This window comes from Vanderwaltozyma polyspora, genomic scaffold (assembly GCF_000150035.1).
Source record: "Vanderwaltozyma polyspora DSM 70294 KpolScaffold1023 genomic scaffold, whole genome shotgun sequence".
NCBI lineage: Eukaryota > Fungi > Ascomycota > Saccharomycetes > Saccharomycetales > Saccharomycetaceae > Vanderwaltozyma > Vanderwaltozyma polyspora.
The window spans coordinates 81,335-104,801 of record NW_001834688.1 but is presented as its reverse complement, the minus strand read 5'-3'; the positions used below and the strand labels follow the sequence as shown (position 1 = coordinate 104,801).

The window sequence follows — 23,467 nt, the reverse complement described above, 5'->3', positions numbered from 1 at the left end:
TAAGCTTATTTCTAATAAATCTGAACAAAAAGAATTAGCAAGAGCTTACTTCCCTCTGTTTCTTTTTTTTCTTGCTACTGCAGTTCACACTTCCTGTTTTAAATGGAAAAAAAAGATAAAATCATAAACAAATACTGCTCAAAGCCTTGGAATATGTCTAGTTCCACTTGAATCAAATCAAAGTCAATGAATCAATCAGCATAGACGACTTGGACTACCTCTTTCCCATATTCGTTCTTAGCAATAAAATATACACCAACTAGAAAAACTGACAGGGAAAAAGTGATGAAATTTGAAAAATTGAAAATTAAAAAAATTTCAGAAAATTTCGTAATACGCGTCTGGCCCCAGCTATTATTATTATGATATTTACCTTTTCATTAATTTTTTAGTAATTTCTTTTCAGAAAAAACTTATATATATAGATGAGCATATACTTTTCCATTCATACTTTAGAGATTAATCTTTTTAAATTTATATATGTTTGTATCTTATTCATTCATTAACTTTTATAATTATTCTGTTTTTTACCTTGTTTCCCTAATACTCCAGTCAAAAATAATTATATTTTAAATACTATTTTATTTGAACTCTAAGCGTCATTAACACTCTTAACTAACTTCGTCGCTGCCCCCCCTCCCCCTCATTCTTTAATCGAGTTTAAAATTGATTTTGATATTATAAATATCGTCATCCTGTTTTATTCTATTCTCAAAATGTCTTCAAATTCTACATTACTTGAGATACAACCAGGTTTTTCTTTTATGGATTCCATAAAAGCCCCTGTTCCAGTTATTGTGGAAAAAAATAGCATTTTATCAAATATGACTGATGGTATGTTGGCTCTAGTGATTCCAGTCGTTGCTTACTGGGCTTTCTCCATTTTCTTCCATATTATTGATACTTTCCAACTAGCTGAACAATACAGAATCCATCCAAGTGAAGAAGTAGCCAAAAGAAATAAGGCCAGCAGAATGGACGTTCTTTCTGAAGTTATCTTTCAACATATAATGCAAACTGTTGTAGGTTTGGCCTTTATTCACTTTGATCCTTTACCAACTACTGGTTTTGAAATGAATGAAATGTGGAAATTAAGACAATCAATTCCATCTTTTGTTCCAAACATTGCTGTTTACTACTTATACACTTATGGTTTCTCTATTATTAAGATTTCCTTAGGTTTTGTATTTGTTGATACATGGCAATACTGGTTGCACAGATTGATGCACACTAACATGACTTTGTATAGAAAATTCCACTCTAGACATCACAGACTATATGTCCCATACGCTTACGGTGCTTTATACAACGCTCCATTGGAAGGTTTCTTGTTGGATACTCTAGGTACTGGTATTGCTATGGTGTTGACTGGTTTGACTTACAGAGAACAAATGTTCTTCTACACTTTCGCTACCTTGAAGACTGTTGATGACCACTGTGGTTACGCTTTGCCATGGGACCCATTCCAAATGTTCTTCCCAAACAACTCTGTTTACCACGATATCCACCATCAAAACTTCGGTATCAAGACTAACTATGCTCAACCATTTTTCACCTTCTGGGACACTTTGTTCAGCACTAACTTCAAGGGGATTGAAGATTACCAGAAGAAACAAAAGAAGATTACTATTGATAAATACAGAGAATTTTTGGCTTCAAGAGAAGAAGAAAGAAAGAAGACCAAATAGATGACTGCATTGGGTCGGTCTCTAAAAATTTTTATAAATCATTAATAAAATATAAACTTAAATATATATATATGTAACGTATTATCAAGAAAAAAGTAATGAATGGAATAGAAATATAGAACTAAAAGAAATCACAATGTCAAATGATATACATATATAAATCAATACGTCATTCTTTTGATGACGATTTTTTCAAAGAAAATATATGACCTAGAAATATTCCACATATAATGTGGACCTGAAAATACTGACAAAAATGAAATGGTACCTAGGTCGGTTGCCATGTGGAATTCAGGATTGACATGGTTCAAATCAAAGTAATAATAATTTTGTAGAAACAAAATAGTATTTTATTCAAATTACATATTGAGTCTAGAGATGCAGGAGATACAAATTGTAGTATCATATAAAAAATGCTATAAATTTTATAAATGAGATGCTGAAATGTTGGAAGAATGAAATATGGGAATAATGCAATATATGCAGAGCGTAATTGTTTCGTCAGTTATAATAAAGTATTGTAACTAGTTGAAATCTTTGGAATTAATTCTAAACTGTTGTTAGTGGCTAGCACCTTTATTAGACTTTTGATGCTTCTCTCCATTGAATCATCAGTTTTGATTAATTTTTTGGCTATTTCAATACGGTCACTTTCTGGCAATGTCTTGACATTTGTATAGTAATGGTGATCGTTTGAAACATGTGAAGATAATCTTGATAAAGAGTGTGAGACACTTTCTAGAGATGAAGTTTTAATGGCAGCTTTAAATAATGCAGTGGCGTATGTACCATCAAGGCCAAATTTTGGTTGAGATTTAACAAGGCCTCTAGCACCAAGACTTCTTGCCATACCGCGACGGAATATAATATTAAAAGATGTGTTCATTGTAAGTAAGTATTGTATGAGGTGTATTTGTTAGTTTTGTTAAAATGTAGATATTGTACTGTGTGTAGTTATGATTTGATTAATCAAGAATATTTAAGATAAGAGATAAACAGAAATAAAATCATTCCATCTATCCTTAACCGTACTTATATATGAAAAAGAGAGATGGAATAGATCTTATAAATGTACGAAAAATTCCTGTCTAATCTAGGAGGCAGGCGTAATTCGTAACCAACAGTTAAAAGGCATTGAACTATACATAATTCTTCCTATTCTATAGGTTACTCTAAACAACGATCGTAACAGCCACTCGGAATAGACGAAAGATATATCACCGCTCTGTTCAAAACGTAATCAGAGAAAAGGAAAATTAGCCTAGCTAGTAACAACAAGTACCGTTAGACTTGGGCAGTATTACAAATTTTTATCAATACTTATCCAATATAGTATTCTTACTTGCCTCTTCCTTGCCTCTTCCAAATCCGACCCCCTCTTCATCTTCATCATAGTGTGGCTATCGACCAAATATATTTCCAGAGGGGAGTACAGTTGAAAGAAAAGTTTCAGATGGAATATACATCATAATCTATGCGGCTAGAAGCAGAGAGAAGTGTTAGCCTCTCTTCTCAAATCCAGTTCGAACCAATTAATCAGCTCTCATGAGCAAAAAACCCAATTAGACTAGTAATTTCACCGAACTTAACGAGAGGCAGAAACCAAATCAGCCTTACCACCACCACAACCACTACTACTACAGTAGATGGCTGCTTCAACATCGAAATATCTTTTGCAATAGAACTGGATAGAACAAAAGCTTTCATATTGTTAGTAATGTTGGTACTGTTGCCAATGCTAGAGAGCAGTATGAAAAAGAACCAACCGAACGGTTTTTCTTTTTCACCGAGCCGAGATAGTTCCAGAAGCAAACGTTGAAGAAATTGGCATACCCATAAGAAAAGAGGGGCCTAACAATACTTTTGATATTTTAATCTGGCCGTGGAAATGCACCAAGAGTGATTGATGGGAGGGGGGGAGGAAATAAGTAAAGACAGCAAAGTGTTAATTATGGTTGTAAATTTGTATCCGTAATGGTTGTTTTAATTTTTTCTTAACCCACTCTTTTCTATTTTTCTATTTAATTATTCCAGTCGGTGCCATCCATCTCGGATCGGAAGAACGTAGTCCTTTTGGATCAAACGTCAAACGAAGTGGAGGAGAGCAGGCCAGGCTAGATTACCCTAGGCTTGAGCCGTCGAGACCTGATGGTTGCTTCTTGCGTTACGGTTGGTATTTCATTAAATACGTCATAGACAATGAGACGTTTGCACGTAATTTATAGTTCTTTACGATGTGTCAACTGTCCAATCAACATTCAGCATTAGCGTGTTATGTTGTAAATTTCGTTGGATATGACTTCTTGTGTGTGTTGTAAATGTAAATGTTCTGATTGTGTTTTGTTTCTCTAAAGCGCCTTCGCCGCGGATATAAACTCAACGGTGTTTCTTTTCTCTTTTTCTTTTTCTCTATTTTTTTCTTACCTGAAGGGGAAAGAGGGCTGTCTGTTTACCGATCGCCAAAACCAGAGGGGCGGTTACATCGCTATATACGCAGCGTCGTGGAAGGAGATACTGAGAGCAAAAGAAGGCAGACAATTGTTTCTTTTTCCGTATGACGTAGTTTGTGGATGTATACATCCGCACGTCATGGCGCTAACAATCGTGATCCAGCTAAGATGGGTAAGCCAAAAAACTCAATAACGACCGATACCATAGTTAGTACATTAATTACATTACTATGCTCACACTCACACTCACACTCATATAACTAGTTATAAGACATTCATTGTTTGTAACAAGCAAGACATACACACTCATCAACCAAAACTCGCCAATATCAATGGACTCACTTTATCAACTTAGTCTATAGTTCTTGCAGACACTCTGGACTGGTGCTTAGATCGTATGGTTATTGCCTACCTCCCCATGGGAAATAACCTCATTGGGGGAGTAGGACTCCAGAGAATAAAGTGTATCTATCTATTCTTGTTTGATATATAAAAAACTATTATGTAGAAAGGAAAACAAAACTAACGTAAAATATATTGCAATCGTTTAATGAATGTCGTAGTTGGAATAGAAATTATATCAAAATTGATATTAATTAATGTACACGATGGAAAGAAATAAGGAAATTTGTAAAAATGGGATCAAGTTTTCTGAAGTGATATCTATCATATGCCCATCATGGCCAAAAAATGTACAATTTCATAAAAAACTTCATAAATGAAACTGAAAATTCTAGAGCTATACTGTCTGTCTATTCATTAATCTTGTAATGTTGTAGAGGGAACCATCGAGTGGGAAAGGTTGAAAAAGTTATCACAACAAATTACGTAATTGCTGTTTAAACAATTTTTTTTTCTTTTTCTCCGATCAGATATGGTTCAGTCTAACTTGAAAAATTTAAGATGTATAAGATTCGAAATCACTAGGAACTTTAACCCATATTACGTCATTTTTTTCCCAATGTTCCATTGATTTCCAATGCGTGCCTTTATTTCTATTCTTGTTAAAATGGTTAATAAAAAAAAATCTAAATTTCATACTGCTATTAGTATTACTATGCCCACATTAACAATTAACAATGCATTTTTGGGGCTTAATGAATGTATCAATTTGGTGGGAAAGCCATGTTTTCTCTTTGAGCAACATATTCACTGTCGGCGTACCCTAATTCATTTTCAATTTCATCACTTTGCAAACCTTTAATTCTGCTAATTTCAATACTTGAATAATCACAACGAGCTTTACCACATGTACGTAATGGAATCGATGTGTCTAACTCACCATTTGGTAACCTCTTACCAATTTTCAATTCAACACATTCTAATTCGTGGAATGAACCTTCAACTTCAATAACACCTGCTGGTAATAAACCGGCTTTGTTTCTACGTGTCAATGCTTTATATGCACCTTCATCGATAATAACAGCACCGTTCGCTACTAAGCCATGAAGAATCCAAAACTCACGATTCTTCAAATGATGGTTGTCGTCATTGGCTAAAAATTTCGTATGTAAAGGAACCTCCATCTCTTCCAATCTTTCCAATTCTTTCCTCTGTAATTCAAATAAATCACAACCATTTTCTTCTTCAATTTTCTTTTCACCATTACCGCTTAAGTTTATATCAAGACTTTGAATATAATCCACAATCTTGTTAATATTTTCAGGAACATCACTCTTCATCACGATTGTATGAACACCAGCATTGGTAGCTAAATCAGCGGCAACTAACTTAGTCTCCATACCACCAGTACCGACTGAAGAGCCACCACCGCTGTCAATCTTCACACCTGGCAACCCTTTTGAAATATCTGGAACAATTAAGATTGGAGTAGCATCCGGATTGGTTCTTGGATTATCAGTATATAAACAGTCGACATCAGTCAAAAGGAATAAATAGTCAGCCCCAACGATTGATGCTGTAATGGCAGATAATGTATCATTATCACCAAATTTAATTTCACTAATAGATAAGGTATCGTTCTCATTAATAATTGGAACAACACCCATCTTCAACAACTCATTTAATGTATTTTGAGCATTTCTATACTGTCTCCAATACATTATATCAGTTCTAGTTAATAAAACTTGGGCAATTCTTTGATTGAACTGGGAAAATAATAAATCCCATCTACCAATCAATCTACCTTGACCCACAGCTGCGATAGCCTGAATCTCAGATATGTGTTTAGGCTTTTTAGGCAAACCTAATGCCCTCAACCCAACAGCAATACCACCACTAGAAACAATAGCAACTTTATGACCAGCCCGTCTCAGTCTAACTACAGTCTCAACTAATTTAGACATAATAGCCAACTTAGGCTCCTTAGTCTGCTCATCGACTAACGATGAGGAACCTACTTTAATAACAATAGTATATGTATTTGGCATATTTTCTTTGTCTTGACTTTCAAACCCCTGCTCTTCTAACATCTCTCTAAAACTTGAACCAAATTTAAAAATTAAAACTAAAACTTCTACAAATTAACCAGTCTAAAACCAATTTTAAACCTAAAAAAAACCTAATATAGATTCAAAATCTGGAGAACTTAAAATTGTGGGTTATTACCTCTCTATTTATATACAATTCCCTTGATTTGAAACCACTTTTCACTCCTTTTATTCTTATATTTTACTATTACTTAGTGCATTGAAAAATTATTTCGTCATCGCTTCTGAAATATATCAAATAATATCATATCAGATTTTTCATAAAATATTCAAATATTTGAAGGTTTAGATAGTGAAATGAATTGTTTTAAATTTGGTTTTAAAGAAGGTATAAAGCTAAGAGTTTGTCTGAATTGGTGTCTAGGTCATAGGTCATTAGTTGATTTTTGGTTTTTGATTGTTTTTATTATATAGAATTTGGTTAATTCTTATCCTTATTTGAAAAATTTTGGTTAACCGAGGTTGAACAGATAATAATAGAGAGAAAGAGGAAGAAATGAATGTTTATGATGATGTTTTAGACGCCACTGTTGTTTCACATTCTGTTGTAGGTAATTTCACTACTAAGCTTCATAAGGAGTTGATTACTGTGAGAACTAATCTTCTTTCTATCTATAGATTCGATGATAAAGGGAAACTGTTTTTAACTAATGAGTTTAAATTGATAGGTAAAGTTACAGATATTTCTTTAATTCCACAAAAAAATTCAGATCTTGATGTTCTTTTGATATCTACTAGGACTGCAAAACTGTCGATTGTGAAGTTTAATACCAATTCCAACTCCTTGGAGACTATAACTTTACATTATTACCAAGATAAGTTCAAAGATATTTCTTTGTTGGAATTGGCAGAGACTTCTCAATTGAGAATTGACAACAGTAAAAATGTAGTTTTGTTGTTCAATGTAGATTGCATTGCAATTTTGCCGTTTGTGAAAGCAGAAGAAGATGAGGAGGAGGAGGAAGACGATGATAATAATGATAATGATGACGAAGGAAATAATGATCAGAATAATAAAAAAAATAACAGTGGAAAGCATTCTAAAAGTTTAACTGAACCAAGTATTATTATTACAGGTAAACAATTAAATTCAAATATTAAAAATATAATTGATATACAATTCCTACAAAATTTTTCAAAACCAACCATTGGTGTGTTATATCAGCCAAATTTAGCATGGATAGGTAATTCTTCATTGACTGCATTACCTACAGATTTCATAATAATAACCCTGGATTTGATACCAGTTGCAGAAGAAACGCAATGGTCAACCACAGTAATAGGTACCGTTAATGAACTGCCATTTGATGTTCATTCTTTTATTTCACTATGCAATGGTAACATATTGGTTGGAACAAATGAAATCATCTACATTGATAATACTGCTGTTTTACAAACCAGTATAGTGTTAAATCAATTCATTGATAAAAACTTTAAAAAGGGTAAAATTATTGATAGATCTAATCTAGGCATAATATTTAATAAACCAATTAAACACTATATTTCTCCACCAGATAAAATTGGAGAAAGTGAACTCCTACTGCTGATGGATCAGAATAGTATTTTCTATTATATCCAACTAGATTTAGAAGGTAGGTTGTTAACTAATTTTGATATTACTGAATTGCCTATTGTAAATGATCTTTTAAAGGAAAATTCAAATCCAACATGTATATCTTGTATCAGTGAACATAACGCAAATAATATGACAGATTTGTTTATTGGTTATCAATCAGGTGATGCTTTGGTTTTGAGATTAAATAACATTAAATCTGCAATAACATCAAAGGAGCAACATATGGAAACAGTGGACAGTCTCTATGAATTCGATGAAGATGAAGATAATTTATATGGAGATGAAAGCTCGATCGACGCAAAGTCAGGAAAAAAGGAAATATTGGTGGAAAGCATACAACCGTTTAACATTGAATTGCTATCCCAATTCAAAAACATAGGACCGCTAACATCTTTAGCCGTTGGAAAAGCATCCTCTATAGAAACCAATGTTAAGGGTCTGGCTAATCCTAATCAAGGTGAATATTCGTTAGTTGGAACTTCTGGTAATGGTACAGGCTCTCATCTTACTATAGTACAACAAAGTATGCAACCCCAGATTGAGCTGGCTCTAAAATTTATTAGTGTCACTCAGATTTGGAATCTGAAGATTAAATCACAAGATAAGTATTTAATTACTACAGATTCAAAAAATTCAAAAAGTGATATCTATTCTATTGAAAAAAATTTTAAACTCTTTAGGGAAGGAAGATTCAGAAGAGATGCAACCACTGTATACATATCAATGTTTGGTGAAAACAAACGAATTGTTCAAGTAACAACAAATCATTTATATTTATATGATCTGAATTTCCATAGGTTAACAACCATGAACTTTGAATTTGAGGTAGTGAACGTTTCTGTTATGGATCCATACATTTTGATTACATTGTCAAGAGGTGATATCAAAATTTATGAACTAGAAAATAAACGTAAGAAAAAACTATTCAGAGTTGAATTACCTGACGTTCTCCCAGAAATGGTTTTAACTTCTGGTGTTATTTTAAAGAGTAATATGTGTAATGAATTTTTAACCGGTATGAAGAAATCTGATAAGGAAGAACTTTTATTTACATTTGTAACAGCTGATAATCAAATTATATTTTTTCCAAGAAATCACCATGACAGAATTTTTCAATTAAATGGTATTGATCAGCTAGACGAATTGTTATACATCAGTATATATCAACTACCAGATGAAGTAATACCAGATCCACAAATTAAACAAGTTATGATTAACAAACTTGGTAAGGAGTCAAAGGAGGAATATCTGACGATATTGACATTTGGTGGTGAAATTTATCAGTATAAGAAATCACCTCAACGTCATAGTAGATTTCATCGTAACTTATACAGGAATAATTTATCAATCACTGGTGCCCCAGAAAATGCCTACGCAAAGGGTGTTAGTTCGATTGAAAGAATTATGCATTATATCCCCGAATACAACGGCTACTCGGTGATATTTGTTCCAGGTAATGTTCCATATATAATTATGAAGGAAGATAATTCAGTTCCAAGGGTTTTTAAATTTGCAAATATACCAATTGTTTCGATGAGTCCTTGGGGACATAATTCTGTCATGTGTGTTGACGATATCAAGAACGCAAGAGTTTATACATTGGATCGTAAAGATATATATTATGGTAATCAATTGCCTCTGAAAAAAATTAGATTGAGTGACACTATTGAGGACTATAAATCTTTAACCAAAGTTGTATACAATGAAAAGTCACAGCTTTTTGTTGTAGCCTATGCAAAAGAGATTGACTATGAGGCACTGGCAGAAGATGGTGAAACATTGATTGGGTATGATCCTAATGCAAAGCACGCTAAGGGTTTCCAAGCTGGTATATTGTTAGTCAATCCAAAAACTTGGAATGTTATAGATAAAATTGAATTTGAAAGAAATTCATTAATAAATGACATGAGATCAATGACAATTCAAGTGAATTCAAAGACTAAAAAGAAGAGAGAGTTATTAGTAGTTGGTGTTGCATCGATAGGAACTGAAGATTTGCCCTCTGCTGGGTCTTTCCATGTTATTGATATTAATGAGGTTGTACCAGAGCCTGGTAAACCAGATACAAATTATAAATTTAAAGAAATTTTCCAAGAGACAGTAAGAGGTAACGTCAATTCTGTATGTGAAATAAGTGGTAGATTTATGATTAATCAAAGTCAAAAATTATTGGTGAGAGATATTCAAGAAGATGAATCGGTTGTACCAGTTGCCTTCCTTGATGTTCCTGTATATGTTACAGATACAAAATCATTTAGTAACTTGATGATTGTTGGTGACTCAATGCAAGGTTTCCAATTTGTTGGGTTTGATGCCGAACCTTATAGAATGATTCCACTTGGTAGAAGTGTCTCAAAGTTTAAAACTGTAGCATTAGAATTTTTGGTAAATAATGGTGATATTTTCTTCATTGTTTCGGACAGAAATGATATTTTGCATGTTTTAAAATATGCACCAGATGAACCTAATTCATTATCTGGACAAAGACTTGCCCATTATTCCAGTTTCAATATACACTCTACTAATACCTCTATGATATTACTTCCATCTAATAATGAATTCCAATCGTCACCAAATGGACAAGCTACATTTCAATCTGTGGGTAGTTGTGTGGATGGGTCGATATTCAAAGTTATCCCGTTAGATGAAGACAGCTTCAGGCGACTATACGTAATTCAGCAACAAGTAATAGATACTGAAATACAAGCAGGTGGTTTGAATCCAAGAATGGAAAGACTGTCCAATGAGTACTATCAATTAGTTCATCTAATGAGACCGATGTTGGATTTTAACATTATAAGAAGATTTAGTAATCTGTCAATAACTAAAAGAACAAAAATTGCACAAAAAGCTGGAAGAAGAGCACATTTCGATGTCTGGAGAGATATGATTAACATTGAATTTTCATTAAGATCATTATGTGGAAACAAATAAACAAATTGTCAACCATCAATTCATTTGTTAGTCCCCTGAAGTACATGTATTTTATTTTTATTTTTTTTTATAGAAATAAGTAAAAAGGTAAATAATAAGAACTGCATTTAATCAAATACAAAAATATTTTATTCACTTATCTAAAACTTGAATTAACAACCTCCAAGATGTTGGATTAACAGGATACAATCTGAAACCATTGTTATATCAAAACTGCCCTTACAGATCGATGAAGTTCTGTCTTCGTCCATTTCCTAACTAAGGCTTATTTTACGATATTTAAAGATATCTCTTGCTATCTGAAATTAAAAAAGGTTTAACATTCTAGAAGATATGGATTAAAGAAAAGGATTAAGGAGAATAGCAATCAAGATATTGTATTTCTAGTTGTTAACCTCATTGAATTGAAGGTATTTTAATAGATTGTAATTAGGTTTCTTTTGGTATATTTTAAAGCATTGAATTGAGAAGACATGCCTGTGAAGAAGAGGGCCAACGTTAAGAAAAGTGTTACGTTTTCTGATGATACTACATTATCCCATCATAATACTAAAAAGAAGAATATAGATCATGACCATCCTCCAGTATTTGTAAGAAAGACCATTAGGACTGTTCCATGGCATATAATTGGGTTATTGTATTATTATATCTATTTAAGTGATGATTATGATACAATGAGATTACTCTATTTGCTGATACCATCTCAAGTTTTATATTTAGTGTTTCAATTCAACAGTGCAACAATCTATGGTAATAAGATTTTGAAGATTAATTATACTTTAATTTTAATTTCATTAAGTGCCACGATACTCTTAACTGTTCCAACCTTATTGATGATTATTGTATTTGGAGCTCCTTTGGTTGAAAAATTGAGGGAAAGTTGGCTATTAGCATTACATGCTTGCTATTTGGCATACCCTGCTGTGTACTCGTTGTTCAATTGTGATTTCAAAGTAGGAATCTGGAAGATATATTTCATTTTTATCGTTTTAGGTGGTTGGATAAGTTGTGTGGTTATTCCATTAGATTGGGACAGAGAATGGCAGGCATGGCCAATACCTGTGATTGTTGGAAGTTATCTTGGAGCATTTGTAGGTTACTCAATCAGTGCTTTCACATAAGAGATTATTTACGATTTTTCCGATTAATGGATTGATCACCTACTGCATGAACTTCGATAAAAGTATAATTGTATAAAAAAATGTATTATAACAATATTTACATGTGAATGTATTGATATTTAAGGAATATAAGTATTTTTATTTAATAGTTTTTATTAATTCTTCATTGGAATATAGTTTTGATTGAGGGATGAAATTATTCTGGAGGATAATGGTACCTGGACCTTTGATTTTATAAAACATTTTATCCTTTTTAAAGAATTTTGTAGAATACAGCATAATATCTTCATAAAAATGATTTGCATATTTTATTATAAACTGTTTCAATTTAAGTGGAAGCTTGAAGTGGGATCTTAGGCCAATTAGCTCTAATTTCAAATTAGAATCATGAGCTAAAAGTGATTCTGGTGTAATCATTATTACTTCATCCTTTTGGACACTCATCCGATATGTAGAACCTGAACCACATAATGCTACTACACCTAAACCTTTTATGATAGAATCGTCAGATTTAGAGAGATCGCCACTATAACAGAGTACGTTATCGTCGAAACTACGAATCTTAATACCACTTTTATAATCATCTAACTTCAAAATTGCGATGCTTGAAGCCGGTACTGGGGAACTCATCATTAGGTTTGCTGGGTATTCTTTTGTAGCAAATTTAGTCATGCAATTGATTTCTTCTGAATCTTCAGCAAGAAATGGTCCATTTAAGGCATTCGAATCGACATTTAAGGCACAAATTTTGTTCAAATTACCATAAATAGTACAATAAGCTGGAAGTTTTGCAATAATAGAATCCTGTAGTTGTTCGAATTCAGGTAACTCTACAAACGGACCTGATCCTGTCCCTCCTTTCCTTCTAGTAAAATTATCAATGACTTTACCATTTGTTTGCATGAATCTCTTCGAGAAGGATAAAGCACCTCTAGTAGACAGGATTGGATGGCAAACCCTTCTGAGCAACATCTGATAACAATTGCGTTTAGTGCTATCCCCTTCCAGTACTCAGAATATCAATTGATCGATATACAATTGTGTTTTGTTCAATCAAATATCTTCTATTTCTTATATATTGAAGATGCTTGGGCTCTTTGATTTAAGAGTGTTCGGATCCGAATATTAAAATTAAGCAGCTTTAGCAGTACTAATTATAACCCATTTCACTAAAAAGGTAAATGGATTGAGAGCGTAAATAAAAATATGTATCTAATAAACTAGGAATTGATTAATATTCATTAGTTTGGAACGAATTCATTGGTGACCATGTAACTTAAAGAAAATATCATCTTTAAATGATACTTTTATTGATTACTTGACTATTTGTTAATTTCATAAAACAAAACATAAAAATTTAAATCCAACTGGTTAAGAAACAAATAAAAATTCTATTCAGTTTAAAGTTTGAATCCAATGAACTAGTTAATGCAGAAACTTTACTTTATTTGTAGTATATATATAATCTTATAAAATTAAATTTCTTTATTGATAATACAAGTTGTCTTATAAATTCTATGAATAAATGTTAACATGAAGGGAAAATTTCGTCGAATAGTTAATTTACAATCATGAGTAGAATGAGCTGTAGATAGCTGCAAAATTTGATGCAGTTATACCTAGTTTACTTGGGTCTTTAGGTGTGAAGGTGGGACGCTGTGAAAAGAAGTCTGTTTTGATTAGGGATTCAGAAATGGTGCGTAACTTTTGAATATCCTTTAATAGAGCGACTGTGTCAGCATTTTCGAATCCGTTGTTTGAGGTTGTTACCTGTTTTGCAGGTTGTAGATCTGATTCAACGTATTCCAACATAGTTGTGATCTTAACCGTTAATTTAGATATCATTACATTAGTTACCTTTAAGTTTTTAGAGTAATCTTGTAACAACATCATTACTTTATGTAGTAACAGTACCAATAGGCTCGAGTGCTCCTTTAGTTCCTTTTTAGCAGTATTTTCTTCTGTAGAGGATTGCGACTTTCTGACGGCGTCAGTAGAACGTTGATGTAAACCTAACAACATTTGACAAATATTATCCAATGTCATAAATGATCTACTGCTAAAAATAAACTCGTATCCGGCAAACTTTAGACTTGCTAGATTAGAGAATATGTAAAACAAACTTTCTTGAATTAATTGAAGAAATTCAGTAAAAGTATCCTTAAAGTTTTCTTTATCACCAAGTTCTTCATACTGAAGCAGTAGATAATAATTCATGAACAATGTACTGTTACGGTATATAAGGGCATTCATAACACTGTGTATCAGTGAGCTGGTGTGGAAACATCTTTTATTCTGATCATTTAGTTTGACTTTATATAATTCTTTCATTTTCTGTAATTTTTGCATTGAAATCAATTCTTCCTTTGAATGTAAATATTTCACCATTTCAATTTGGAAATTTAGTAACCCAATATCATTAGTTAACAATGGATCAATAACTAGGGAGGAGTTAAGCTCAGGACCACTGACCAAGTCTGGAATTTCACCCTTATATAAATGTCTCCAACAATAGTTTTTATAAATGAAGTTCCACAATATAATTAATGATTGATTTTTTGATTCATTATTCAATGATAATTGACGTGCAAGATGAATATCTTCATCATAATCAACAATTTCACAGTAATCACTTGAAATCATTTGATAAAATTTGTATAATGCGATAAACTTCAGTACATCTATTGAAGTAGAATAACTTTTTCTTTTCTCCAGTTCAAACTTTACCATTTCTAAATTTGATTTCAATTGTGGGACCCATTGCCTTAGCTGATCGAAAACTAACAATTGTTCGTCCTTTAATGGAATTAGGACTGTGGAAGCGTTTGATTCAAATGACAAAAGCAAGCAAACAGATATATAACCTAATGTGACAACTTGACCTAGATTCAATTTAGTTGTTGTGAATATCGGCTCACGACCAAAAAGTTGTTCAACTGAGGATAATAACTCATTTGGCTTTAATATTGGGATCAAAGAACTTGATTCTGCGACAATTTCAATATATTTTGATATGATCTGTTGTGAAACTTCACGAGCAGGAAATCTCAGAACTTGATCAGCTTTAGATACGATCGGTGTTTCTGATCTTACTTTATTCCAAACGTCAACCTGTGGTTGAAATTCACTTTTAACAACCTTGCCCAATTTGTGGTAAAATCTAGCGAGATATTCATCTCTGCAGATTAAGAATTTGATATCGAATGAAGTATTTGGTGAATCTTTAATAGGCAATAAACTTTCTTTAAATTTCGTTTTCTTATTAAACACTGAAAAAATTTGAGAATCGTCTAAAAATTCAGGGTCAACATCTTTGAAGGCATCAATAAATTTTCTATTATTAATACTAGTTTTAATTTCCTGTACTATTCTCAATCTTTGTTTTTTCAATACCAATTCATCAGTTTCAGTATCATCATCGTCGTTAGTTCTTTTAGCATTTGAATATTCTGATTCCAAGTTGTTATCTTTAATAATATTTTGTAATTCTTTGTATCTGGAGGTTAAAAATTTCATTTCTTTTAATAATACTTCCTCTTGAGAGTACATTGAAGTCATTAAATCGAAAATTGTTGGACTTTCATAATAATTCATTAGCATTGAATAGTCGTCAAAATTTGAATCCTTTGGATTCAAACCATGGTATAAATTCAAGTCTGCTGGCACAGGAGAATTTCTATTATCCTGAGCAGTCAACAGTTGCAATCTGGTGTTATAATCTCTAATTTGTTCCATTGAGACAATACCAGAATTTGCGTGATGGGAGATGATAGTAGCTTCTCTTGACTGTTGATTAGGTAAATGCTGTCTTTGTTGGTAATCTGATCTATGCAATTTTTCAGGAGCTGGAGAAGAAGTTACATAAGCGCCAGGCACATCTGGATAAAAACAGTCAGTTTTATGAGATTTTGCACAATTTCCACATATTGGTTTCCCACGATCACAACCAATTTTCCTCCTACGACATTGAACACAAGCTGGTGGTTTTTTCATTTTTCTCCCACGAATATCCATCATTAATACAAGGCTATACTATTTATAATTATTATTATTGCACTGTGTAGCGTCTCTTTGCAGTGACAAAATAGTTTTTCAAGAAAGTTGAATACAATCTTGTAAGTGTAGCCAAATATATGCAATGTAACGGTTTAATTTGGCCAAAAATATTGAAAATGTACCAAAAATTCAATTCAAAAATTATATTAGAACAAAAGAAACTCCAACTACTTCAACCCAGATCTATACTATTCCTCAATGGGCTTGACTAGCGATACAGAATATAACCTTAGTATCTTAGATATAGCTTTGCTTTGCTTTGCTCTGCTTTGTTCGTTAATTTTTCAATGAGTACGTAATAACTACTTGATACCGAGACAAATAAACCAAAAAGAAAACCTTTCCCACACCGATATTATTTAAGCACTCTCAATTAAAATATTATATTGAACTCTCTAGCGACAAAACTGAATCCCATAGACAATGGCTATTAGTGGTTATCTTTATTCCAAATAATCATATATGTTTTAATTGTAAGTATCATTAAAACCTATTGTTATAATGCTGTTGTTTGTTCAATTTTAATGGTTGGATGAGAATTCTTTTGGAAAAGAGAGGAAGAGCTGGTCCGGGTAAGAGGGTTACGTGTGTGGTGATGTGCACGTGATTGCAGTCACATGATCAGATGTTTCACGTGGTGGCAGGCACGTGATTACTACTATGACAAGTACCCAGGCACACTGGCACACAAGCACAAGGAACTTTGGGTAACGGATCTGAAAACGTTTATTAAAACCAACCAGATGGATGAGGTATCCACTGGCCACCAAAAATAATTATAAATATATATAAATGAAAATAAAATAACGGTGAGTTTTATTTATACTCTAGAAATGAATAACATCCCACACTTTTCACAACAAGTCGTAATCACCACAGGCAACGATCTTGACGGTCTTCTTTGGCTTGTCCTTACCGTCTCTTGGAACGTTTTCAACCTTGTTGACTATAGACATACCTTCAATGACTTGTCCAAACACAACGTGATGACCATCTAACCAAGCGGTTTCAACAGTGGTGATAAAAAATTGAGATCCATTGGTGTTTGGACCAGCATTGGCCATCGATAATCTACCTGGTCTGTCATGTTTCAAAGTAAAGTTCTCATCCTTGAACGATTTACCATATATAGATTTCCCACCAATACCAAGACCATGGGTGAAATCACCACCTTGGATCATAAAATTAGGAATAACTCTATGGAAAACAGAATTTATATAGCCAAACTTAGGATCCTTGGAGGTAGCTAGCTGGTAGAAATTCTTAACAGTCTTAGGAACTACATCTCCATACAATCCAATCACAACTCTACCTAATTTTTCATCACCATGGTTAATATCAAAGTAAACCCTCTGTGTGATCTTAGGTTCGGTGGTTGCTGTAACGCAGAACAATAAATAACAGAAAACTGAAACAATAGAAAACAATCTCATCGTATCAACCAGTAACCTCTAGCCAGTTGCAACAGAAACTCTTGTCAATTGAAACCAATCTATCCACTTTTATAATTCTATAACAACCAGCCAACTCTTCTTTCTATACTAAGTGATAAGTTCCATGAACGAATTAAGTTCCAAGCTGTCAGTTAAACATTCGTGATGGGCGATGTCAGATTACAAGTACATGACGTTGTACTTTTAATAGAAGAGATACAACCAACGATGTATCACATCTATTAGATCAGAATGAATACCATTCGAGTTTATTATTCGAATTGTCCTTATTACTTTAGTTATATATGGTTACTATGGTACCAATACTACTAGTGCGATGACCTCTCATCGATTCGTAGAACAAACAGAATCTGTAATAAGACTGCCTCATACGATTGATCATATTTATAAGAGTAAATATAAAAAAGAGCCTTGTATGTAATCTTTATATCATGTATTTATAGTTATTCTATAACTAGATAGTTGCCATTGTGTTTATCGAATCTTCATTTTAAAGCTCCTCAGTTGGTATCTCGAGAAAGAGAGAGGGAGAAAGGGAGACAATTGGAATAAAGAATGCGATAGTTAACAATTGAAAGCAGTTAGAGCGTGGAATTGTTCGGAAAGAAACGAATCACAACTATATATATATCAGTACTTACTGATGAAGTATAACAAATTATAAGGAAGAGTTGGAGAAAAAAACATATATTTCTTAACTTAAATAATAGTATTATCTTTACAATTCATCATGAACTGGTTCTGGATGTTCAGCTACATATTCATCAATCTTGGCAGATGGGACGATATCGATAGCACCACAACCGACAATCTTAACTTCTTCTAATGGCTTGTCCATTCTATCGGTAGCAACAGTTTCTAGTTGACTCAAGACATCTAAACCTTCAATGACTTGGCCAAAGACGACATGCTTACCGTCCAACCATGGAGTCTTGACAGTAGTAATAAAGAACTGAGAACCGTTAGTGTTCTTACCTCTGTTGGCCATAGATAATCTACCTGGTCTGTCATGTTTCAAAGTGAAATCTTCATCATCAAACACAGCACCGTAAATAGATTTACCACCGACACCAGTACCATGGGTGAAATCACCACCTTGGATCATGAAGTTTGGAATGATTCTATGGAAAATAGAATCCAAATAACCCATTTCAGGATCTGGAGACATAGTTAACTGGTAAAAATTTTCAACAGTCCTTGGTGCAACAGAATCGTATAAACCAATAATTATACGACCCAATTCTTTACCACCATGCTCAATATCAAAATAAACACTACGAGTGACTTCTGGTTCTTTCTCATCCTTACCAGCAAGAGCAAAGCTGGCAAATAAAAACAATGTAGAAATAATCAATTGTAATGGATTCATCTTGAACAATTCAACTTTTCTTCTTTTTAATAGGCTTCCTTCTTCTCCTCTGAGATCAAAACCTGCAGTTCAAAAATACCAAAATGAACTAGAAATCTGCAATTGACCAACAACACTCACCAAACAGAACCAATCAGCACAAACAAACAATCAATCACAAACAATTCAGCATCCTTTATAGTTAGTTCCTTATAGTTTGCTTTGTTTAATGGTCGAAACCATTTCGTTAATTTGTTGAGCTGGCGAGTTGTAACCTCTATTAAAGCCGACGTTCACAATGACACAGCTAAAAGAGAAGCATGACAACCATCGATGATGACGATGACGACAGCACTCAAGACCAAGAGATGACCTTGACCTGTGTGACCTGATCTGGTCAACTAGAGACTGTGACTAGTTTCCTGATATATTCTCAAATGTATTCAGGTTTTGATTTAATACTCATCACCATTAATGTGTCCATCATATCTCTTGTTAATTTATCTTGATTTGTTTGGAAACCATTATGATCAAACTGAGAAGTGCTAGCCGGTTGAGTAGTAGCTACTGTTGCTGATGCTGACAATGTTGTATTTGAAACGCTGTTCCCATTGGTTCCAATATCGTTATTTGATGTCGAGGTCGGTGTCGAATACGATTCGTCTTGGATCGTTTTAAATTGGACCCCTTGAGATGGTTCGAATTGGATTAGATTGCGTAATGTTTTTAAAGTTGATGATAAATGGTAGCTTGTGGATAAAAGTCTGCTTTGCACCACTTTGAAAACTGTTGGTGATTGGTATACGTTTGCACCAATTATATAATACGCTTGCAATGGTTGTGTAGATTCTGAAGAGATTCTATTTTGTTTCTTAATAATCCAGAAATCAGGTTCTCTAACGTAGGATAAAACATACTCTACACCTTTCATTTTACCTAATTCTCTCTCTAACATCGCATGCATCGGATATCTAGTCAATATATCCCTTCTTATCATATCTACGTATCCAAACTCTTGATCCTGATCCTGATGATTAACAGATGTCTTGAATATATTAATCTGTTGTTGCTGCTGTTGTTGAGATTGCTGGGACTGTTGCTGCTGCTGCGATTGTTGCGATTGTTGTTGTTGCTGCTGCTGCTGTTGTTGATCCCCTCCACCGTTGGCAGGCGTGTTGCCAGATGGATTATCCATCACTGGCATTTGAGAAAACTGTCTCTGCATCTTAATCACTTGATTATTAGACGTCTTCTCAAAAAATGGTGATTCTGCAAAATAATCTAAAACATTATCAGTTCTTAAACCGAAAGCTTGAATCCATTCTGGCGATTTCCATTGCAATTCATCTAAAGGAGGTTGACCTGACATCGTGCAAATACTTATAAATACCTTGACTACAACACTGACTGTTGACTGACTTGCCCTTTCAACAATTGATGTTCTAACAACGATTGACTATCTCCTGTTATAAAGTGTTCTTTCATACATATGTTCTTTCACTATGATGAATTTTTCATATAGTATGGAAAAGTGAAAAAAAATATCTAACCACTCTATAAAATGAATAGAACTCAATAGTGAACTGGTTATGTATTTGAAGGGGGAAAAGTGAATTGTTTCAGGCTTATTACCAACCAGGACAGTCTATAGAGTGTCTTTCCAGATCTGAATATATATATATATATATTTGTGTTGTTAGCACTTACTCTTTTCCTTTGATCATCAGATTGCAGCTATGATTTCACGTAGATTTTTATCTATCTCTAGACCATTATTGAAATTGAATAATACCAAGGTTTCAATTCCCAAGACCAATGAGAGTATACCTGATGTTGACACATTTTTAAAAAAGATAGGCAGAAGTTGTCATGAAGCCTCTGAGACTTATGGTAATAATTGGAGCAACCTATTTACTTGGAAGTCAAGAGCATTAAAAAGAAGAGGTATAACTGCCCAACAAAGAAAGTACATCCTTGAACAAGTTGAAAGGTACAAGAGAAACAAGGAAATTGTCCAGGTGGATAAGGGTAAGAAATCATTCTTTGGTGGTGAAAGACATAGAAAAGAGAATCATGCTAAATGGGAAGCTGAACAAAGGGTCAAAAATTGATAGTTTTTTGAATTGTACGCCAACCATGGTATTATTATATCTATTACATATCTAGATATATTTTTAATTAGTAGTGAACCTTGTAAATATATGATCATACATTTTAATAACATATTCATTCATATTGTAATCCAGCATCTGTTCATTTTCAACCGACTTGTTATTGATTGAATAGTAACAGTTCATTATTTCTATATCAACTACATATAGTAAATACGGAACAGGTAAATAAAACAAAAATATAAATGCTTAATTAAATAATTCTTGAAAAAAAATAATGCTATTTTATATTGGTATCAAATACAATGACTAAATTTTTTTTGTTTTCATACTTACAGTAATATAATGACAGAGTTCGAGGCAAGGAACTGAACTTCAATAATTTAGATACAGTCCACCGCCTTGATCTTCAAATGCACAAACCAAATCTTCTACATCGCTACTTTGCATATCCCAACCAAGCTTTGAAGATATAGATATATTTTTTAAGCATGGCAGTCTGGATTCCATAATAGCTATTGTAAAATCATCTGGATGAATTTTAGATGCTAAACCTAACGCCCCGCTGCTTTCAAGATAGATGGTCTTTAAGGGTCTAGGATATATCAATTTTGTTAACATATGCTCTGAAAATGTCCATTTAGAACAGTAATCAACCATTAATTGCACCGAAATAAGATTCGAACAGTATCTGAATATATAATCCAATGAATTATCATGCAAAGATGGCATAGGATAGTGGAAAAATAAATGCTTTAAATTATCACCAATCTGAGACAATACTGTATATACAGCATGCTCATCAACTTTTGGACAGTATGAAAATTCTAAAGTAGTGATGGTTCTTGGCCATATAGTTTCTCTTACAAATTCATTAGTGATCCCGCCACTTAATTTAACATATTGCAGATTCGGTGGCCAGACAAATTCACGGAAGCCTTCACAATCGATCGAGCTTCTTGGAAATGCTAAATGTGTCAATTCTCTGAAATTACTTATTGCAGAGAATAATTCTTTCAATTTAACAGTTTCTGAAACTAATCCCAAATCTAAATATTTCAAATTATGACATGATTTTAATGATACTAATGGTGTATAACCGAAACTAGTTTGGGGAGCGGTAAATTTCTCTAACCTGGGTGAACAACGCCGTAGTAATTTTGAGACATGTGAGTTCTTACCACTTTGTAAGATCGTTGATAAATCTAACTCATAGACATATTCGCCAAACTTCCTCTTTTTATTATCGATTATTGTACTAACAAACATGTTGAAATTTCTACTGCTTAATGTAGGAGATTTATAAAAGGATGGCAGACACATCCAATACCAGGCTTTACAGACTAATAAAAAATTCAAAGGTGTATCATCACAATAATAAATAATTAATTTTTGTATTTCATATGGTACTTTCATTGGAGAACCACCGATATCTAATAATTGCATATTAGATAATAAATCTGCGTCTGAAATATGTCTTTTATCATTACCACTAGAATTCCTCCTGTTGGACTTCAACGAGTTTTTCCTTCTATTTTTACCTTTCTTCGATATCTCAGAATTATAATCGTCAATATATTCATTTTCATCAATAACTTGTTCCTCAACATATAGTCCATCGCCAATAGGTACTAGTGTATTGTTAAAACCCAACGTTCTCACAAACCCTTGTCCACCGACATACTTTCTATAAGGAGCCTTAACTTTTTTTGGTCTCGACTTATTAGCCATTATTATGTCGATATTATTAATATATATAGTGGAAGAAACAGTTAACCTCTACTGAAAACCATTAATATAATTATCCAGCTCTATTTCAACTTCTAATCTTAAATTTGATATTATATACTTCTAGCAAACGCAATAAAAATAATATCCTTCTAATAAATATGTATATTTTATTTTAAATTTTTCAGTTTGGAACTATAATGAACCTTAGAACGTATCCTGATAACAACAAGATAACGTATATTAACACATCTCTATTGCTTTAATAGTATTCAATTGACTGATTCTTCTTATCGCTGAATATTCCAACTTCTAATAGTTAAATGTTTGTCAATTACTAACAATTGGATATTAAGGACAATTAGGAAAATAAATTTAGGAAATTGATGCCAACAAGAATTGAACCAAGGAGAAGTAGTGATAGTTTGCGGTTGGGTTAGGGGGTATCACGAAAAAGAAGAAACGAAGTAAAATAATTTCGAAGCGATTCTGCAGAGAAATGTACGCACATTCACGTAAGCACACACTATAATATATGGTTATCCAGTCAA

The 23,467-nt window shown here is 33.0% G+C and overlaps 12 protein-coding genes across 12 annotated transcripts; 4 read left to right on the top strand and 8 right to left on the bottom strand.

The window, feature by feature from the left end:
* Positions 1 to 716: 716 nt before the first annotated feature.
* Positions 717 to 1,688, top strand: SUR2 (sphingosine hydroxylase; the record flags this gene model as incomplete). Its single annotated transcript, XM_001646686.1, has 1 exon — positions 717 to 1,688. One exon carries the CDS (start codon positions 717 to 719, stop codon positions 1,686 to 1,688), a length of 972 nt encoding a protein of 323 aa, XP_001646736.1.
* A 505-nt stretch (positions 1,689 to 2,193) lies between these two features.
* Positions 2,194 to 2,574, bottom strand: Kpol_1023p46 (uncharacterized protein; the record flags this gene model as incomplete). The annotated part of the gene is made up of 1 exon (XM_001646685.1): positions 2,194 to 2,574. The coding sequence occupies one exon, from the start codon at positions 2,572 to 2,574 to the stop codon at positions 2,194 to 2,196; it is 381 nt and encodes a 126-aa protein (XP_001646735.1).
* A 2,670-nt stretch (positions 2,575 to 5,244) lies between these two features.
* On the bottom strand, positions 5,245 to 6,570 carry PRO1 (glutamate 5-kinase; the record flags this gene model as incomplete). Its single annotated transcript, XM_001646684.1, has 1 exon — positions 5,245 to 6,570. One exon carries the CDS (start codon positions 6,568 to 6,570, stop codon positions 5,245 to 5,247), a length of 1,326 nt encoding a protein of 441 aa, XP_001646734.1.
* A 514-nt stretch (positions 6,571 to 7,084) lies between these two features.
* On the top strand, positions 7,085 to 11,098 carry CFT1 (cleavage/polyadenylation factor CFT1; the record flags this gene model as incomplete). The annotated part of the gene is made up of 1 exon (XM_001646683.1): positions 7,085 to 11,098. One exon carries the CDS (start codon positions 7,085 to 7,087, stop codon positions 11,096 to 11,098), a length of 4,014 nt encoding a protein of 1,337 aa, XP_001646733.1.
* Positions 11,099 to 11,571: 473 nt separating this feature from the next.
* GPI11 (mannose-ethanolamine phosphotransferase GPI11) lies at positions 11,572 to 12,219 on the top strand (the record flags this gene model as incomplete). Its single annotated transcript, XM_001646682.1, has 1 exon — positions 11,572 to 12,219. One exon carries the CDS (start codon positions 11,572 to 11,574, stop codon positions 12,217 to 12,219), a length of 648 nt encoding a protein of 215 aa, XP_001646732.1.
* A 138-nt stretch (positions 12,220 to 12,357) lies between these two features.
* Positions 12,358 to 13,191, bottom strand: Kpol_1023p42 (uncharacterized protein; the record flags this gene model as incomplete). The annotated part of the gene is made up of 1 exon (XM_001646681.1): positions 12,358 to 13,191. The coding sequence occupies one exon, from the start codon at positions 13,189 to 13,191 to the stop codon at positions 12,358 to 12,360; it is 834 nt and encodes a 277-aa protein (XP_001646731.1).
* A 597-nt stretch (positions 13,192 to 13,788) lies between these two features.
* RSC3 (Rsc3p) lies at positions 13,789 to 16,236 on the bottom strand (the record flags this gene model as incomplete). The annotated part of the gene is made up of 1 exon (XM_001646680.1): positions 13,789 to 16,236. The coding sequence occupies one exon, from the start codon at positions 16,234 to 16,236 to the stop codon at positions 13,789 to 13,791; it is 2,448 nt and encodes an 815-aa protein (XP_001646730.1).
* Positions 16,237 to 17,129: 893 nt separating this feature from the next.
* Kpol_1023p40 (uncharacterized protein) lies at positions 17,130 to 17,708 on the bottom strand (the record flags this gene model as incomplete). The annotated part of the gene is made up of 1 exon (XM_001646679.1): positions 17,130 to 17,708. One exon carries the CDS (start codon positions 17,706 to 17,708, stop codon positions 17,130 to 17,132), a length of 579 nt encoding a protein of 192 aa, XP_001646729.1.
* A 739-nt stretch (positions 17,709 to 18,447) lies between these two features.
* Positions 18,448 to 19,098, bottom strand: Kpol_1023p39 (uncharacterized protein; the record flags this gene model as incomplete). The annotated part of the gene is made up of 1 exon (XM_001646678.1): positions 18,448 to 19,098. One exon carries the CDS (start codon positions 19,096 to 19,098, stop codon positions 18,448 to 18,450), a length of 651 nt encoding a protein of 216 aa, XP_001646728.1.
* A 412-nt stretch (positions 19,099 to 19,510) lies between these two features.
* MED6 (mediator complex subunit MED6) lies at positions 19,511 to 20,446 on the bottom strand (the record flags this gene model as incomplete). Its single annotated transcript, XM_001646677.1, has 1 exon — positions 19,511 to 20,446. The coding sequence occupies one exon, from the start codon at positions 20,444 to 20,446 to the stop codon at positions 19,511 to 19,513; it is 936 nt and encodes a 311-aa protein (XP_001646727.1).
* Positions 20,447 to 20,813: 367 nt separating this feature from the next.
* On the top strand, positions 20,814 to 21,188 carry FYV4 (mitochondrial 37S ribosomal protein mS41; the record flags this gene model as incomplete). The annotated part of the gene is made up of 1 exon (XM_001646676.1): positions 20,814 to 21,188. The coding sequence occupies one exon, from the start codon at positions 20,814 to 20,816 to the stop codon at positions 21,186 to 21,188; it is 375 nt and encodes a 124-aa protein (XP_001646726.1).
* A 375-nt stretch (positions 21,189 to 21,563) lies between these two features.
* PFU1 (Pfu1p) lies at positions 21,564 to 22,919 on the bottom strand (the record flags this gene model as incomplete). Its single annotated transcript, XM_001646675.1, has 1 exon — positions 21,564 to 22,919. The coding sequence occupies one exon, from the start codon at positions 22,917 to 22,919 to the stop codon at positions 21,564 to 21,566; it is 1,356 nt and encodes a 451-aa protein (XP_001646725.1).
* Between the last annotated feature and the right edge of the window lie 548 nt (positions 22,920 to 23,467).